General features: G+C 40.4%; 2 protein-coding genes across 2 annotated transcripts in view; one reads left to right on the top strand and one right to left on the bottom strand.

Annotated features, from left to right (window-relative positions):
- Nucleotides 1-12,095, bottom strand: part of COL4A5 (collagen type IV alpha 5 chain) — a 295,236-nt gene extending 283,141 nt beyond the window's left edge. The window contains exon 1 of the mRNA XM_075538728.1: nt 11,696-12,095. Within this exon, the coding sequence (XP_075394843.1) occupies nt 11,696-11,776 (81 nt within the window). The 5' untranslated portion in view covers nt 11,777-12,095. The remainder of the gene's footprint in view (nt 1-11,695) is intronic.
- Nucleotides 12,096-14,524: 2,429 nt separating this feature from the next.
- Nucleotides 14,525-18,944, top strand: part of COL4A6 (collagen type IV alpha 6 chain) — a 392,858-nt gene continuing 388,438 nt past the window's right edge. The window contains exon 1 of the mRNA XM_075538845.1: nt 14,525-14,570. Coding sequence (XP_075394960.1) covers nt 14,538-14,570 — 33 coding nt within the window. The 5' untranslated portion in view covers nt 14,525-14,537. The remainder of the gene's footprint in view (nt 14,571-18,944) is intronic.

Raw genomic sequence — 18,944 nt, forward strand, 5'->3', positions numbered from 1 at the left:
TAATATGTAGAGAAACAATTAAAACTGTCTCTTATATACTACTGTTATCTGTAGAGCCATTCTGGAAAGTAATTTGACACGAGCACATTCCTATCATTCCAAAGCTGAAAGTTCAGCTATTCAAATGCCACCTGGAAAAGCAAAACCATAAGCATAACCATTTCTGACATTGCAGAGGAAAACATTTGATTTGCACAAGGCACAAATGTGCCAAATAGACAATAGTCATTCCGCTTCTGAGAAATGGCAGGGAGAAGGTAAAGTGCAAGAAGGGCAAAATGAATTCAAAAACAAAACAAACAAAAACCTCACCATCATACAGTCAGTTCTTACACACTGCAACCCCTAGAGCACAGGGTAGAACTGCCCCTTTGGGCTTACCAGACTGAAAAATTTTATGGGAGCAGGAAGCCTCATCTTTCCCTCAAGGAATGGCTGGTGGGCTTGAACCGCCAAACTTACAGTTAGCAGTCAGACTTGTAACCCGTTATGCCAGCAGAGGTCATTTCAATATGTACAAGGGATCTTTAAAACTGTGTGGGAAAATGGAATTGAAAGATAATGGAATTTTCCCATTAACTATTTGAACCACCGCTATGTAATTATAAGTCTGATTTCCTAGAAATAGGGAGGTAAGAGTGAGGGATATTATCATCCTAAGGTGGGAAAATTAGATTAGCATCAATGGGAGGAGAGGTTCTGTAGTTTTGCTATGGGAGAGATGAAAGCAGGAGAAACCACTAGGCAGACGCAGTTTAAGGCTTCTAAGCAGTTACAAGACAGGAGCTGGTGGACAGGGTGGGGGAAAAGGGGCAGAAGGTTATGTTCCTCCAGATGCGTTCTCTAGACTCTCCTTGGAGAGGGAGGCTACCAATGGGTTTGGAGTAGGCTATACTCTCCAGGCAGGAAGAAAGGTAAGGGAATGCATATTTCCCAAAGTTAAAGTTTCAGATGAATGCGAGGCAGTTATAGAAACTCCCTACCATGCAGTTGATTCTGACTCTTCTTGACAACTTAGGATGTGGTAGAAGTGCCCCTGAGAATTTCTAAAACTATAAATCTTTAGGGGAATAGACAGCTGCACTTTTCTTCTGATTTACAGTATGAGTCTTTAAAAGATCAGGAAACATGACATCCCCCCACCCCCTGCCCCAAGAGCTGCACTAGAAGGACTTGACATGGAAACCCGACTTAACGAACTGGATTCTACCTCAAAACTACCTGTAGTCCTTGAAATTAGGGCTGGAATTCCCTCATGGAATCAAATAGCCATCCCAAGACTGTGGAAAGGCTGTCATGTGAGCATCCAATGAAAGGAGACCCAGAACCACATATATTTAGTGTCTCAATGCTCCCCTTGCATTAATCGCTTGTAAGGAATGTTACAGGAAAATTTCCCCCAGCACTAACCCCCCTGCTCAATAAAAACAGAGAAAAATCATTTACGAATTCAATCTGTACAAAGCAACAACCCATGGATTGCAGTTCACAGCGGGACTATACTCACATAAACTCATCTCAACAGTACCTTAAATTCTATGCCATTGGATAAATCATTGATGTTACCGATGTGATTGTCTTATACCCCAGGAGCATGATTGACAATGTAATTCTTTTTTGTTTGTTTTGTTTTGTTTTGGAGGGGGGGTATTTGTTGTTGCTGTAGGTGATTATTTTTGTTTTTGTCATAAAATGATTATATAACCGGTAAAATAAAACAGAATCATCCAAAACCTGTGGACAAGTAGATGGATTCTAGTTCTAGCCTCCCACTTAATTCTAGCCCCAATCCAAGAGCAGTTATTTCTTATTACATGGACCTTCTCAACACGTGCGTTAATGAAAAGATCACTGAAGCTAAGAGTGCTACATCAAAGTGTGGTGAAAACAGCACATGGTCTCCTGCTATCAATTGGAATAGTGTCTGGAGTCTTAAAGGCTGTATTCAAACGAACAGTCATCTAAGTGAGGTGTCAGCTAAGCCCTATGTGATTCCGAGATGGCAATAACAGAACCCAAAGATTATGAAAGGTGAAGTATCAGAGCTTAAATTATGAACACTCCCTTTAAAGACGACTATGGAGGACGGTGGGAGCCCAAAATCCATCTGCAGAGCACCTAGTTGGATTAAGCCTCTGGCAGAGCCTCACTGACTACAGTCAAAGGACTTGAACAGCTTTTCTGTCAGATAAAAATGATTGTAAACTTGACTATGGTCGATCAAACTACGGTTGAATAAGGTACTTGGTCCTCCCTCTTGACCCAACCTGAATTTGCTCTAGGTTTAAATATCTCTTGCTTGTTCCTTGACAGAAATTTCTTCTCTAGCTTTTTAATATTGTTGGTGGCCTTTTATTTCTTACTCTTCATTTTTATCTGTATTTTAAAATTTTTTATTTCATTTTGCTTTTGTTTTTTATTGTTTTGTGACATTACCCAGTTTATGAAGCACAGGATTTGATGCATAGGGACAATAACTGATGCAATGGCTTACCAGGGATGGCGATGGAGAGGGTGAGGGGAACTGGGGAGTCAATAATGAATGCAGGAGGAAAGATTAGTACTGACCGGGGTGATGTATATACAACTATTTTTAAAAGCAACTTAAAGATGGAAGTATAGGGAATGTGAATTTTATATCAAAAAAGTACTAAAAAGGTTTTAGGTGATAGATGGTAAGTCTATCTTCTGAATCAAATCAAATGATAAGTTGCAGGAAAAACACACTTCCTGCCATCAAGCTGATTCAGCATCATTGCAACCCTACATAGGGTTTCTGAGGCTGTAAATCTTTATGGATGGAGTTATGGTGGCATAGTATATATGCAATGGGCTGAAAACCACAAGATCAACAGATCAAAACCACCAGGAGCTGCTCAGGAGGAAAATGAGGTTTTCTACTTCCGTAAAGAATTACAGTCTCTGTGGGAGGAGGGAGGGAGAATGAGAGCTGAATATATATATAGCAGTTTAACTATGGAAGCGTATTATACATGAATATTATATCAAGAAAACTACTTTTTTTAAAAAGTAAGAAACCAAACTTGACCTATGGGTACCATGGGTGAAGGAGGAGGGATTTTTGCTTAGGGAGCATTGAATTCATTTTAACGGTGGTGAAACATTTTGGAGAGGGATAACAATCATGGTTGTAAAACATGAGGAGTATACTCAGTAGCACTGAATCACACATGTAGAAGTTGTTGAATTGGTGAATATTTTGTTGTGTGTATTTTTGCTAAAACGGGGAGGGGGTAATTACAAGAATAACAATGAGTATAGGGCAAAGGAAATTGTGCTAAAATTGATTGTGGTAAAGAGTGTACAACTCTTCTTCATATGGATGAACTACTGCACTATATAGTATGTAAATGAAGTGCCAATTAAACTGTTTAAAAAGAAAAAAGAGCTACAGTCTCAGAAGTCCCCAGGGCAGTCGTCTGATAAGGGCGCTGTGAGTCAGAGTGGACTCAATGGCAGTGAGTTCTGGGAGCAGGAAACTGCATCTTTCTCCCAAGGATCAATTGGTGAGTTTGAACCAATGATTTTGTGATTAGCAGTCCAACACTTACCTGAAAGCCCCACCAGGAGAGGAAAGCCTTATGTAAAGGGAATGGGAATTATTCAACTTTTCCATGTAACCATTTTTCCCTATTATCTGTTACGCTTGAAATAAAGAATGAGGGAATTTTCATGAATAGGTTCTAGAGCCTGACTCCCCTGGGTGAAATTTTTAACCAATTACTTATTAACTCTGAAATCTTGGGCAATTCATTTACCCTTTTGAGCCTCAGATTCCCTATAAATAAAAATGGAAGTAACATTATCAACTTAACACTGCTTTTGATGTCTGGTGCTGTCAAATTCAATTCCTATTAACAAAGAAAAATAATGTGCTTTAAAATAACAATTTTTCTTCTGATATAACCTTTTAAAATACCAGGAACATTGCTGGTGTAGTGGATTACACATCAGGCTAGGAAACTATAAGATCTGCTGTTCAAAAACACCAGCTATTACACAGGAAAAAGCTCAGGCTTTCTACTGCCGTTAAGATTTACAATCTAAGAAACTGACAGGAGCTGTTTTCTTCTATCCTTTAGGGATGACATGAGTCAGAGTTGACTAGATGGCAGTAAATTGAGGTTTTTGTTTTGTTTTGCAATGTCAGTATCTGCTGCATGTAACAAGACTATTAAAAACAATGATGCCTTATTAGGTGGCGACCAGCTACAAGAAAGAATAACATCTGGTGTCTTAATAGTTTGTCTTAAAACAAGCAGCCATGTAAGTGAGGTGTCAAATAAGCCCACACAAAAGAAGAAGCATGCCAGCCTGTGGGACCCAAGGACAGTAAACAACAAAATCCAACACCAAAGGAGGGAAATGTGTTAGAATTTAAATTCTGAGTACCCACTTTTCAGAAGGCTATGGAAGATAGTGAAAACTCAAAATGAATTTGTAATGACCCACAGGGAATAAGACTCCATTGGCTTGGTTCAGACCACTTATCAGGGATGTGAAAAGTCTCAGACAAAATACAACAGAAAGTGAATTAATGCAGCAAAAGTTTTAGGCTGAAATTGAACCTCTTATAATTTGTTTTCCCTTTTAGCCCATTCTTAATTTGTTGTTTTAGTAATTTTTATTTTCTTTCATTTGGATTAAAAGAAATGTAACCAATGTCATTGAACATATTGTATATTAATTGTCCAATGAGGACCTAATTTTCTGTATGAAGTTTCACTGAAAAGTAATAAATGTTATTCAAAAAACTGATGGCCTTCGCTTTCTCATGACAGAGGCAGTAGTAATAAAATAATTTTAAAATATGAACTCAGAAATTTTCATGGCAAACATTACTTATAATGGCTAAACCCCTTGAAAAATTTAAGTATATACCTCAAAAATGAACAGATAAATAAACTGTGGTATCCATAAATATAAATTACATATAAGCATGTAAATAAAATGCTTTAGTAGATCAGTGTTCATTATAACACTATTTGAAATAGTTAAAAGGTGGAAACGATCTAAATGTACATTAAAAGATGAATGGATAAACAGAGCAGGAGGGCCCCTGGGTAGTACAAACAGTTAAGCATTTAGCTGCTAACTAAAGGTTGGCCATCTGAACCTAGTCAGGGCTGCCATGGAAGAAAGGCTAGGCAATCTGTTTTCATCAGTTATGGAAACTCAAGGGACTGTAGTTATACTCCAACACACATCAGGTTGCCATGAGCCAGAATCAACTCCATAGCAGAAGGAACTGGAGTGTATGCATACAATGGAATATCACGCAGCCACGACAAGAAATGAAGCCCTGTCACATGCTACCACATGGACCTTGAAAACATCACAGTGAGTGAAATGAGCACAAGTTGCTATGATACCATGTATCAGAACTAGGTAAATGTATACTTAACAAAGCTTTTTACTGGTTAATGAAGGTAGGAGGGAAGAGAAAACAGAGTCATTGGTTGGAAGACTTGAGTTTCTATTAATGGTGACAGGATAATTTGGGAAAGTATAGTGATAATGTCTGTACATGACTGTATGCTGAACAATCAATTCATGAAGCAGGCCTGTATGAAGAACATAGCATTAGGATTAAAGGAAGACTCATAACAACCAGAGATATGCAGATGACACAACTCACAGGGAAGTTCTTGCAGAAAATAAAGAGGACTTGAAGCACTTACTGATGGAGCTCAAAGACTGTTAGTTACACCTGAATGTGGAGAGAATAAAAATCTTCCTAACTGGACCAATAAAATGGCACTGTGATAAATTCACAGTCATCAAATTGATTACGATTCAGCAACCCTATAGGACAGAGTAGCACTGTCCCTGTAGGTTTCTTAGGCTGCAAATCTTTAGAGAAGCAGAAATTATCATTTTTCTTACTCGAAGTTGCTGGTGATAGGTAATAAAAAAGTAAAGTCGAAGAATTGATGCCTCAGAACTTTTGTTTTGGTGAAGAAGACTGATTTCCAGAACTATGAACAAATCAGTCTTAAAAACAACTAGAGTGCTCCTTAGAAATGAGGATGAGTGGACACTCCTTTATGAAAGACCAAGAGCTAGAAAAAGATACATTTGATATACAGAACCTCACCATGTGGAGGCACCAGCACCAACTCAACGAACCACAGGAAAGATAATGATAGACCTTGAAACCAGTCAAAGAACTGAAGAGTTCATATGTAGTCAGAAATGGAGAATCAACAGCGTTGAGCAATAAAAGTGGACTCTAAAATTCACTGAGCATTTATTATGTGCCAAGTACTATCCTAAACGCTTTGTACAACTTTTCTCCATTTATTTTGAAAATTGCCTTTGAGATGTCTATGGCTCTTCTTGCACTCTGAGGAAATGAAGAAGGTTCAGAGGTTTCAATGCCACTTAAGTTCACACCTCGATGAGTGAGATTCCAAATCTGACAGCACAGGTCAAGCTTTTAAAGGTTCCATATAGGTCCTCTGCAAAGACCACCAAACATCTCTGAGGAAGAGTCCAGAAAATAGGGAGGTCCCATTACATCAAAGAAGTATGCTTCTCCTGTGGTATTCAGAGGTAGTAGTATAAATTCATGCATTTTAATATAGAAAGGAAGAAATAATCATCAAAGTGGGTATGTGTTTATATATGTACATACATATTTCCTAGGTCCGTCTACTGAGAAGGCCTAGAATCAATGATACACACCTAACACCCAAATCTGGGTTTCTAAATACAATCCTACAGTAAAAAGTATCTGGATTTCTTGGAGAAATAGCTGATTCCAGAGTTGGTGTCAGAAAAGTATAAAATGAACTTGGAACATTTTGTAGTGCCAGAAGGTTTTTTTAAAAAGTGCTCAAATAATGATGGGTTATGTTGAAAGGACAGAGGAGTCAACTTGAAGAGGTTCCTATTGTCCAAATTGGGGGAAATTTCAGCAAAAAAATTAAACAGTAGTATAATTCATTATAACCCATAGAATGAAATAAATATTTATCAGTCCATACTGATATGAACACCTGAATAAATCAATAGATATGAAAGAAGAGAAAGTTCATTGTTACAGTGGAGGTCATTACTATTTGTACATGGAGAAAATGTTAAAATTTGAAAATTATCATTCGGAAAGTGTCACAGTTGTAATTATACACACAATATCATCAATGGTTATTATGATGAAAGAAAAGGTATTTACACTATCTCACAGAATTACCTTAAACAATTCAAAAGATCTGTTCACTTTATAAATAGGGGAAAATAGTGACTTTAAAATGGATAAACCTGGCACACAATATCTTAGCCAAGTTATCAAGGTTAATAATTCATGGTAAAGAATCTCACATGCTGCATATAGGAAAAGCAAATGCCAATAAAAAGTTCACACTCCTGTATTCATATAGAGAGATATAAATAAACACACCAAACTAAAGGTATCTGAACAGCTGTCAGTAGAATTGGCAAAAAGAACTAAATCCAAACTAAACCCGATGATTGAGTATATTCAACAAAGTGTGCCACCATGCATGCATGTCCTGTTTCTACCCCCACCATAGATAAGTTCCTGAGAAGTTGGTATATTTAAACTTGTGATGGAAATGAACAAATTAAAGCCATCATAAGGCAAATAGTTCTTCAAAACAATTTAAAAAAAAACAAGCCACACTCATTGCCATTGTGTGATTCTGACTCATCGTGAGCCTACAGGACAAGGCAGAACTGGCCCCGTGGGATTCCAAGACTAAATCTTTACAGAAGTAGAAAACCTCCCCTTTCTTCTGCAAGGGGCTGTTGGTTTTGAAAGTGCTGACTTTTCAGTTCGCAGCCCACTTCGGAATCACTACACCACCAGGGCGCCTCAGGGGTTATGTCCCCCAAATTATGGTTATTTTATACATCTAACTTTCTACAGACTGTGAATCCATAAAACCATATAAAGGAGAACAGTTGCATTTTGCTTGTTTTAAAATTAATTTTCTATATATGGAAATATAGAAATCAAATCCTGAACATTTTTGTTCTAAGGAAAAAGCTTTTTTAATTGTATCATATTATTTATCCTAAAATCAGTCAGAAGACATGCAATTTCCAATATTATTGCCTTTTCAACTCCTGTTTTAAAAAGAGAGAGGGCGATTCCAACACTGAACAGCAAATAAATCTGTGCAGACCATATTCAACGGAGTCAGGAGCAATGATTCCTTTTTCTCTGCCCTCTCACCCCCAACTAGTATTTATGTCCACTGCCCTTGAACTCTTGCACTCCTCTCAGCATCTTCTCTGTCTCTATCATTTTTTTTGATTAGTTTGTTTTGTCCCTAGCTCCATATGTATATTACTACCTACATGATTGGGGGTAAGTTACTTAACCTCTGAGACCTATATATAAACTTTCCTCATCTGTAAAAATGAGGATCATCATCATGATCTCTATCTAACAGGTCATCTGTGAAGGCTAAATCTAATCATGCATATTGCCATTTTAGCACAGTTTCTGGCACATAGTAAACACTCAAAAGTGTTAACCTATGATGACAATGATCACGACAATGCTGACTAGTTCTTCTAATGGACCAGTATTCTTCATAGAGGAAAAATTGGTTTGTGGTCACAAATTAAATGCCTATCTTTGACAAGATGGATTGGTCCAGTGCCTGCAAAAATGGGCGTAACAATTGTGAGGAAAGCGCAAAGTAGGGCAGTGTTTCCTTATGTTGTACATGGAGTCAGCACCAAATAACCACAATCCTTGGTTGAGAAGAAACCTATGATTCGGAATCCTCTCAATGGCAGTTGAGTTTGGTTGGCTGCTTTTATCCATGCCACACACACCCCCTCATTTCACATACTATATCCATAAATCTATGGTCGTATCCTATCAACAGTGATAAAATACAGGTATATAAAACTGTCTTTACATAAAAACAACTTCCATGACTAGAAATTACATTTTCCATTCAAAGCTGCCTTTCCCCGTCTTTCTGCTAATTGTTCGACACAAAAGTTACATTAACCTACAGAAAAAATTAACTTAAGTTAAAATCTTGCACATATTTATGATGTCCCAATTCGGTGGGGTGGCCTTGGAAATAAAGAAATCATGCCTTAAGCTATGAAAAAAATGCAGCATTTTAAGCAGCAATGTTCTTCCTGAAATAACAGCTTTGCCTGAGATATTGGTATCTGGTGCTCCAGAGAAGTAAGATAGCTAACTTAAAAGAAAGTGAACACAAATAAACCTAAGAGTTTTTAGTCACTCAGTGCTAGATGACTCTAGTCAACAACCTGTTCCACTGCCACCCAGCATTACTTTAGGAAATGTCACCAATATCCTGACCACCCGTGTGAAGAACAGATGCCATGCCTCTATTGCAGATGATTAAAACATTCATCTGACTAGGATATCGATGTATGAAGCAAGAAAAATTAAGCTTTTGTTTTATTAGATTTAAGACCTGGACGTTAAAGCACTCAGTTGCTAACCAAGAGGACAGGGCGGTGATTTGAGTCCAGCAGGCAGTTAATTAAGGATGACAGTCCTGGAAACGCTATGAGGGAACTCTACTCTGTGTTAGAGAATTTCTATGGGCTGAAGTAAACTCAACTGCAGTGGAACTGGTTTTTTGGTTTGTTTTATTAGAGGTACGCTATCCTTATGATAGAGAAATTGGGTGTAGAATATTCTTTTAAAATTATATAGGATGGGGCAGGGGAGAACTGTACACGCTCTTCTGTCATTTTCTCACGAAGACTCAATCATAAGTGGCAGAAAGCAAATTCGTTCCCAAGTTTTGTCAATCATAAATGTAAATCTCACTCTTTCATTTCAATCAATTTCATGGAAATTGAAGTGCAGTGTTGCTGTGCATATCTGTATCTGGTGCATATTTATGAATAGCTAATTCCAAAAGGGGGGAAACCCCTGAGAAATATTTATTAAATATCCACAGATTCTTCGCTCTTGAGCCAAATGCCATTAGCAGAAGGCACCACAAAAATGACTTTAAAATAAATAATTTTTAACCGCACAATTGGAGTGATGTCCTATGGTATGTAGCCTGATTACATGGCTAAATCTTATCCTATAAAGCTGCGGTGTGCCCCAAATAATGTCCATTTCAAAGCATTCATCTACTGTAATGAAAGCAAATTATGGCATGTACAAGTGTTAAATTTGATAGTTTTTGGTTGTGGTTGTTGTTTCCCCCAGCAGATTTCCATCATACTTCTGCTTGGTTTAGAGCAGCAGTTCTCAACCTGTGGCTCACGACCCTTTGGGGGTCGAATGACCCTTTCACAGGGGCCTCCCGATTCATAACAGTAGCATAATTACAGTTTAAAGTAGCAACGAAAATAATTCTATGGTTGGGGGGGGGTCAGCAACCACTTGAGGAACTGTATTAAAGGGTATTCAAGGGTCGTGGCATTAGGAAGGTTGAGAACCACTGGTTTAGATTAATGTGAAACTAGTCTTCTATACCCTTAGTAGAAACTTTCTACAGACAGAGGGACAGCAACCTGGTCTTAATGTTGTGCTGAGTTCTATAGGGATGCTAACTAGCTAACATCAAAGAAAGTGCACGGAGATGAACTGGGTCATAGCCGTTGCATGTAAAGAATTCCTAGTCCGTCAACCACGCGAAGGCCTCAACTATGATCTCATAGTAAAGTGTTGTTTTTAAAGCCACATGCTCGGGCCACTAAACAACTAAATCCATTATCACAGGTTTAGTCTTTAGAGGTGACATTTCAGAACCAAAATTTTATTCATTCCTTTACATTGGCCTCTCATCCCCAGAAAGGGAATGGGTGGAACTTCTCAGACACCTTCTAAGAGACAGATGGACGTTTTAATCCTTCATTTCTTAAACTGAGTGGAACTCTGCTCTGATTTCCCATGGAAGTCTCTCTCTCCCCAAGTCCTTGAGCCCCACTCCTTTCCTGTAGAACATGCCTTCTCCTTTGAAAAATCAGTCTTTGCCTCTTTTAAATAGGTGGCGGGCCAATCCTCAATTTGTTCAACTGCCTTGGTGAGTTTTCAATAAGACAAAACCAAAAAGCAAGCAACCACAACAAAACCTGTGAATTTATACTTAAGGTTGAGAAGACCTAAGTCTGAGGTCATCCATCCTTAGCTTATCGCCTTCTTGGGGATGTTACCTTAGCATAGGGATTGAGGTCTGCACAAGAGGGGCACCTTCTGGACCTGAGGTAGGGGAAGTTAACTGTTGCTTAAGAATCAAGGCAAATAACTTCAAGGCGCTGAACACAGATGGAAGCTGGATTTGGAAGAGCCGTCATATTAAACTACCAAGTTTAAAGAGCGCGTGGGTTGGGTACAAGTCTTGAGAAAGTTCGCCGCCAGACAAGGAAACACCAAGGGTGGAGGGTGAGCAGGCAACGTTGTAAAAAACGGAGCTTAGGGAAGGATTCATTAACCAGCGGCCCCCACCTCTGGCCCTGGGACTCACTAGCAGCAGGGAAGCAAGCAGCCCTATTTTTAAACACTTAAAAGCTCTCCCTAGGGTTTCCGAAGGCTTGAATTACCAGCCTGGCAAATCATGTTTCTTTCTAAACAAATGAAGGCAGAGCTGACCGGCCTAGCAAAGACCTAGGAGAAAGGCAGGTAAACCGAGCAAAAGAGATTTCCGTGTGAGGTGATGGGGCGGGGGTGGGGAGAGAAGGGAGGACTTACCGCAGCCTCTGCGGGCTGCCCCCAAAGCCGCAGGGCCAGTAAGAACAAGCCGGCAGTCAGGCTGACTCCGCGCAGTGGCATTCTTCTGCTCCCGCAGCTCCTTCAGCACCCGCAGGAAATCCCCGCTTGGCTCTGGCCAACTGACATAATCTTGAGGGGTTATAGGAAGAGATCGAGAGCCAGGAGGAGGACAGCGAGGGTGTCCCAAGTGTGCAGATCCTTTTAGGTGAGGAGAAAGAGAAGCTCTTTAAGAAGGGTTGGGAAAGGGGGAGATGGGGGGGAAAAAGAAGCGGTTCTTCCTGCCCCCCGCCCCTCCCCAAAGCTGGTCTCAGGAGCACTTTTCCCTTCTGTCCAGACTTGCAAACTTTTTCCCTCCCTCAAGTTCTACAGCTCTACTTTCCTCCTTCTTGGCCTCTGCACCGCCCCCTCCCCACCAGCACAGGGAAATTTGAGTATCCCTCCGCCAAAGCGTCAGCCTGCACAGCAACCTGTGAGGGAGTGACGCTCAGTTATTTGAGGGAGGGAAACTTCCAGACTAGTTGACTGAACACCATGAATGCAACCAGGAAGCTTTTCTGTTTGCTTGAACCGACCACTGACACAACTCTTCCCAACCCAGTCCCAGTCTCTTTGATGCGAGCACCAAAGCCAATTATAAATAGACCTGAACTGGGACTATTTTTTTGAGCGGATGGATTTCAGAGTAGAAGTTTTATTGTTAATCATTGGACAGAAATTTTGGTCGCGGCCCCCTGGGCGGAGAGTGCTGTTTGCCTTCCAATTGCTTGTTGGGCAGAGTTTTTACATCCTAGGTGAAGATGTGAAAATATTTTTAAAATAGGTGTATATATAATTACATGCTTTTACTTAAAGAACTAAGAAATTGCACACAGGTACAGTGTATATGTGTGAATAAATTATAGGTGTGATATACACCATCGTGTGGAAAATGTTAAGTAGCTATCAGTGTTTATCATGCATTTGAATGTTATCAGTGATAACATGGTGATATATTTTTATGAAGCTGTACTGAGTGTCATAAATAATATTTACCTTCAATATTCAGTGTAAAGAGTATTGAATCTCTTTGCAGTTGTGTTCCAGAGGCATTTTAGGCCGGGGACTAAATCACTTCAATGTGATTTTTCTTTAATTATCACAAACATTAAGGGGAAATATTTACATGGTGTTAGTGACTTGAAGTGATGTCTCTAAAATAAGTAGATAGAACACTAATTTGATAATTCTTGATGTGTGATTTTATCAAAGACTGGCAGGGCCGGAAAATGTGATCTATTTGCAACATCTTTCAGGAATTTTCTGAAGAATTTTTCAGAATTTCCTCCCTTTAGAGTTTTTCAGATTGAAGCATTTCTCTAGCTCAAAGCCTAGAATGGATCCCTTCGGCTAAGTCTTTCCCAGCATAGTGACCCTCTGCGATATCGTAGAAGTGCCTCATAAGTGTTCATGGAAAATCAATCCGCTCGATAGCCCCTAAAAACAGAATATCTCATCTGAAAAGTGGTGGTTCCCTTCTCATAAGAAAGAAAGGTCAGTGGATCTAATTGTGGAAAAATAGGCCCCTGAAACCTCTACGGAGTACAGTTCTACTCCGATACACAAGGGGTCGCCATAAGTCAGAATACTCTGCAAAGTAACTAGTTCGGTAGACTCTTGCAAGGCTCTGGATCTATTTCATGGAGTCCTGCTCCTTCGTGGTTTCTACTCAGCTTGCAGATTTACAGCTCCAGAACCCATCTCCGGCCAGGTCACTCCCTTCCCCCCGCTTTCAGAGTTCAGTGTACAAACAACTCGAATGAGGGTGGGGTGTGTGGGAGCTACAAAAGGTTCGTGGACAATGTCATTTCTCTTTAAATTCCATTTTTCTCTCCATGAACTTTTCAAAGTACCTGCTGACGTATTTCAGGAGAAACACAGGGCTTTCTACTCCTGTAAAGCGTCCCAGTCTCAGAAACTCAAAAAGGGGGCAATTTGACCCTGTCCTATAGGGTCGCTATTGAGTCATCTATCTACTGGATTGCAGGGAGGGTTTTTTGTTTGTTTGTTTTGAGTCCTAATGCATTTGACCATAGATGCAAGGTCAGTTGGGGCCCCAAATGCCTATGTGGGAATTGTATGGCTAAAAGCCTCTCTTCCTGTGATGGTTCACAGTGGCTTCTGGAATTGTATGGGGAGAAGGTCCGAAGGTTTCCTGAATAGGTTGGTTTCTAGCCGCTGCGGAGACCTGGGGTGGTTAAGTGCAGCCTAGGCGCCTGAAAGTGGGAAAGACAACCCGCTGCCCAAGGTAGGGGGAATGATTGGCAGTAGAGCGCCCCGCCCCTTTCCCCTCCATTCTGTCCTCTCTTAGGGCATGGAACTATCTCCCGAGAGCGGCAAGTTGGAAGGGGCACCGCAGAGCGTGTGTCCCTGTGGGACACTTTATATCTAGAAGCTGCGTTTAGTTCTAGTTTCTTCTGCAGTGGGCCATTTCGCCCCCGACCCCGTCTTCCCGAGTAAGGAAAGAGCCGCCAAGCATCAGCTGAGCCCGGATGAACCGGAGCTGCTGAGCGGCTCAGCCTCTCCCGGGACCCCGCGCCAGAGCAGCCGCAAGCATGCCTGCTGGGTGAGCCTTTGCTGCCCTGAGCATTCCTCCTCTTTCCAACTTCGGGCTACCTTACCCCGCCAGGACTATACTTGGACTTCTGCTTCTGGAGAGAAAGTGGGAGCAGTTAGCAAAACAGGCTTCGGGGGAGGGGGCTGCAGGCAGACGCCAGAACCCAGAGACTGGGAAGCCCATGTTACTTACTCTCCCTCCTGTTTCAGGTGGTGGCTGCTTCTGGTTATGCTGTGCCGGACCAAGGACCTGGTACTAGCGGTGAGTGTCTTCTGGATCCCTTCCCACCCGCGCCTTTGACCTCCTCCTTCTCCCACCCCTGATGTTAGTGCTGGAGGGTTACCGAAGGTTGCGCTGCGATGGAGTTCACACCAAGGGTTTCTAATGGGAGGTTAATGGGGTTCTTGGGAAGAAAATAGTACAGTGTCAGGCCAGTGACTTTGGGATTGGGGCATCTTCCTGTCCAAAAATTCCATAACGGGCTGGGAAAATAAAAATAGAATATACAGATGCACAACTTTCCAAGCCTTTTCTTGGACAACTACTCTGATGGCCATCTGACGCCTTCCTCTGCATTGATCACCAAGGCCGAGGTTCTTCATCCTGTTTTCTCTGACCTCCAATACCACGAATTGACACTTAAATTTCATAGTGGGAAGCGAGCACAAGGAGGGGGACCTGGAAGTGCTGCGCGTGTTTTGGGAGTTAAACTTAACTGTTTGCTCAGTAGTACTCTGGCTGTACCAGATGATAACATCTGGATTCCTTAACTACCTGAACAGAACGACTTCTACCAGATGTTCAGTTTCTTCTTGATGTCTCCTTGTATTGGTTTTCCGAATTATTGCAAAGTTAGAAGTGTAAGGGGATAGGGCAGGCGGGGGAGGGGGGGGACAGTTTCTGAACGTTAACATTTCATAGCTTGTTTAAATATTATTTACCAAATCAATTAGGAACTTCAGGCAAAGGAATTTGTGCCGACATATGGGCAGAAAAAGAGCAATACAGACCTCCCGTGGAATTACTAGAAAAATATACCAAATGTGGAGCAGACAGAATAATCAGAGATGCTGTTTTCCAGTCTCGAGAGCTACTCTTGCTGGCAAAAATAAAGTTATGCATTGGGTTAAAAAACACAGTTGTTCAACTGTTGAATAATGTTTCACTGCTCTATTATAACGAACTCTGAATAGTAAAACTCAGTCACTACGGAGACAACAGATGGACGGCTGTGTGCTCTAAAGATTTACCTTGTGAATTTAGAGATTTTTAACGGATTTGAAAGACATCAATTATTTTAAAATGTTTTCAATAGAGTTAACTTAGTCCTACGTCATAACATTAACTAGTAGCATTGATGCAAAGAAAATCAATTACTCTCACCCAGCACATGATGTCTTTAAGAAATACCATAAGGAAGCAAATTGACTCATCCGATGCAAAGTGGAGGATGTCTGAAAACATGAATTTTATCCTCTGCGACCCTTAACTGAGAAGGTCTGCTCTTATTCAAGTCACTCCTAGACTTTGTAAGCAGAAAATATGGATCCTGGGCCTCTACACTTTTTCCTTCTATCCCTCCATTATACACATTTAGTTGTGTGTTACTTTGAAGCTGGCTAGTTGCATTTATCAGAAGTGCCAGATTTTGATTGGTGAACAATTTGTCTGGAAATCTCGCCACTTGAAAGAGTCATGCTTGGGGCAGATTACCCCTCCAGCAAAACCCCGATTTTCAGGCTCTGGCTGATTTTGTTCCATATTCTTTGGGGAGAAAAGCAGTAACAGACCACTCTAGAATAGTATGAATATTTCTAAAATACTGGATCCCATCACTTAATCAATAAAGACACTGGAGGATGATTGCTTCAATTCTTGGAAGTGTCTGTGTGTGTCTCCAAAGCATCGCTTTGGGCCAGTAGATCTGGGGCCTTGTCTCTGTTATACAATCCCTCTGGCTATGCCACTGTGGTTGCCCTTGGGAAGGCAATAATAATCCTTCATTGTCTTTTTTTTTTTTGGTCTTAAGTCTAGAGCTGCTTCATCTGTTGTTCACTTCTGGGCAGAATCTTTAATGGCATAAGACTTTTTATTTCAAAAATGGCAAAGAGTAAAAAGATAAGAGAAAAATCACTGGCTACACGTTCTCAGCAGATATTTTTTCTGAGGAAAAATAAGTATATATATTTGTCTTGTGCACTCTTTTTGATAGATACTCTAAGTTGACTGGTTCTCATCTTCTATGCACAATTCCAATTTATCCTCTGGGTTTGGCAAGCCTTTCACTTTTCAGATGGTTTTAGAGCATTGGAATTCTATGTACTGTTCTTGCCTAACGTTAATTTAAAAATCACTATTCTAAGTAGATGACAAGAACTTTGTTGTACCTCATTTATAAAAGAGTCACTTCACTCTGAAAGTTAAATCACCAATAATGGAAGTGAGGATTTAAAGATGGGACCATTCAGGTACTTTGTTAGGGTTTATAAAGCACTTCTTTATAAAAGTAATGGCAAGCTGAATGTTAAAACAAGAATTAATACGTGATTTTTTTCCCATTGATTTCCTTTAAAGGAATAATGATCTTTATTCAGGTGAAGTTTTTGCAAAATCTCTCTGAATGTGATAGAGCCTAAGATTCCAGAATATCTGTAATTATCTTTGGTTATTAGCTTCTTAACTACCTCAAATGCAGCACACAAAGGCTTAGTTAGACACGGCGCCTAAATCTCCAGGAGTTTACTTGTTTAGAAAATCGTGGTCATTATATTGCTTTAAAATCGGGCCTCTTTCATGATAAATAATCATAAGAATGTATTTACAGCATTTTGACAAAAGACTAAATGATCTAATCATGAACTAAAGTAGTCAGAGTTCTTCGTTTTCTTCCAACTTTGTCCCACTGCAGTCTGCTTACAATAAAGGCTCTAATACAATCAAGCACAATTAAGAATAAAAACCTGGTGGGAGCATTATTTGGGTGAAGAGCAGTGTATAAAATGTATGAGCCCCAATAAAATGATTTATTTTAAAAATGTATGCATATGTCTTATCCTGCTAAAGAGATCATAATAAAATGTCTCTCGCCACTAACATGAGGAGCCCTGGTAGCGTAGTGGCTATACATTGGGCTTCTAACCTCAATGTGAGCAGATCAAAGCCACCAACCTCTTAGAGAAAGATGAGGCTTTCTATTTTCTTAAAGCGTTTCACTCTCATAAACCCACAGGGGCAATTAGTTTTACCCTGCCCTATGGGCTCATCATGAGTTGGAATCCACTGATGGCAGTGAGTTGGAGTTAGACATAAACATCTATCTTTAAAATTGCAACTTGTCCTGCTTGGGTTTCTCCACTGTGGATTTTCACTGATATCAAAGTTTCAAGGTCATCAAAGTATGAATAGAGTATGAGAAGTTAAGAGATGAGTGAGGTGAGAAAAATCCATTCTTTTAGAGCAACATATTTGCTTTGTTGGAGGCTGTGAATTCTAAAAGTAGTCTTTTGCTCTGCCTGCTAGTAAATATCATCCCATGCCAGCCAGCTATGGATAAATATATTATATATTAAATGAGTTTTGTGTGCATTTTTGTATATAGAAGCTATATTTTGGGATGAATGGGGATACTAAAGGAGCCTTGGTGGCATATCGGTTTACTCAGCAGCCTGCTATGAGTCGTCATCGACTCAATGGTGGCAAGTTTTGGTTTGTTTTGCTTGAGGATACTAAGACAGATCAGTTGAATTATCCAATGGCTACATAAATGGATGAATGGTTCATGAGTGGTAATATGTGTATAATATTGATCAGTCAGACAAAAGTGTATTTTAAGGCAAAACCAAGTAAATTCGGATGCATAGCGCCATTTAGTAAAACTGCCCCATAGAATTTTGATGGCTGTCCTCTTTACAGCAGCGGGCAGCTTCTTGTTCTCCCTCGAATCTGCTAGGTGGGTTCAAACCACTGAGTTTTCAGTTAGCAGTCAAGTGATTACCCACTGCATCATCCAAGCAAAAACCCAAATTCACTGCCCTGGAGTTGATTTGGATTCATGGTGCCCCTGAAGGACAGAGTAGAACTGCTCCTGTGGGTTTCTGAGACTGTAAATTTTATGGGAGCAGAAAGCCTCATCTTTCTCCCGTGGAGTGGCTGGCGGATTTGAACTGCTGACCTTGTGATTAGCAGCCCACCTCATAATTCACTGCAGCACCAGGGCTCATCAATGAAACACCAGGACTCCTTATTTTAAGATGAGAGAAGGGGGAAATTGTTGGGAGGTAAAAATACAAGGGAAACCATGGAAATTTGTAATGCAGTCTGCAAACTGAGGAGAGACAGGCTACAACACTGATTGTGAAGGAGATAAATTTAATAAATGGTTCATAACTCCCTCTTGTAAGATATTTAAAGAGTTAGAAATATAGGCTGAAGGTGGGAGTGGTGACACCAGGAGGGAAGGGGGTGTAGAAAGGGAGAACCGATCTCGGAGATCTATGTGTAACCTCCTCTCTGGGAGATAGGCAATGGGGGGGCGGGTGAGGGGAGACGCCGGGGAGTGTAAGATAAGATATAATAATTATTTCTAAACTATCAAAGGACCAGGGGTGGGATTGGGGAGGGAGGGGGATGGGGGAA

The sequence above is a fragment of the Tenrec ecaudatus genome, chromosome X, assembly GCF_050624435.1.
Source record: "Tenrec ecaudatus isolate mTenEca1 chromosome X, mTenEca1.hap1, whole genome shotgun sequence".
NCBI lineage: Eukaryota > Metazoa > Chordata > Mammalia > Afrosoricida > Tenrecidae > Tenrec > Tenrec ecaudatus.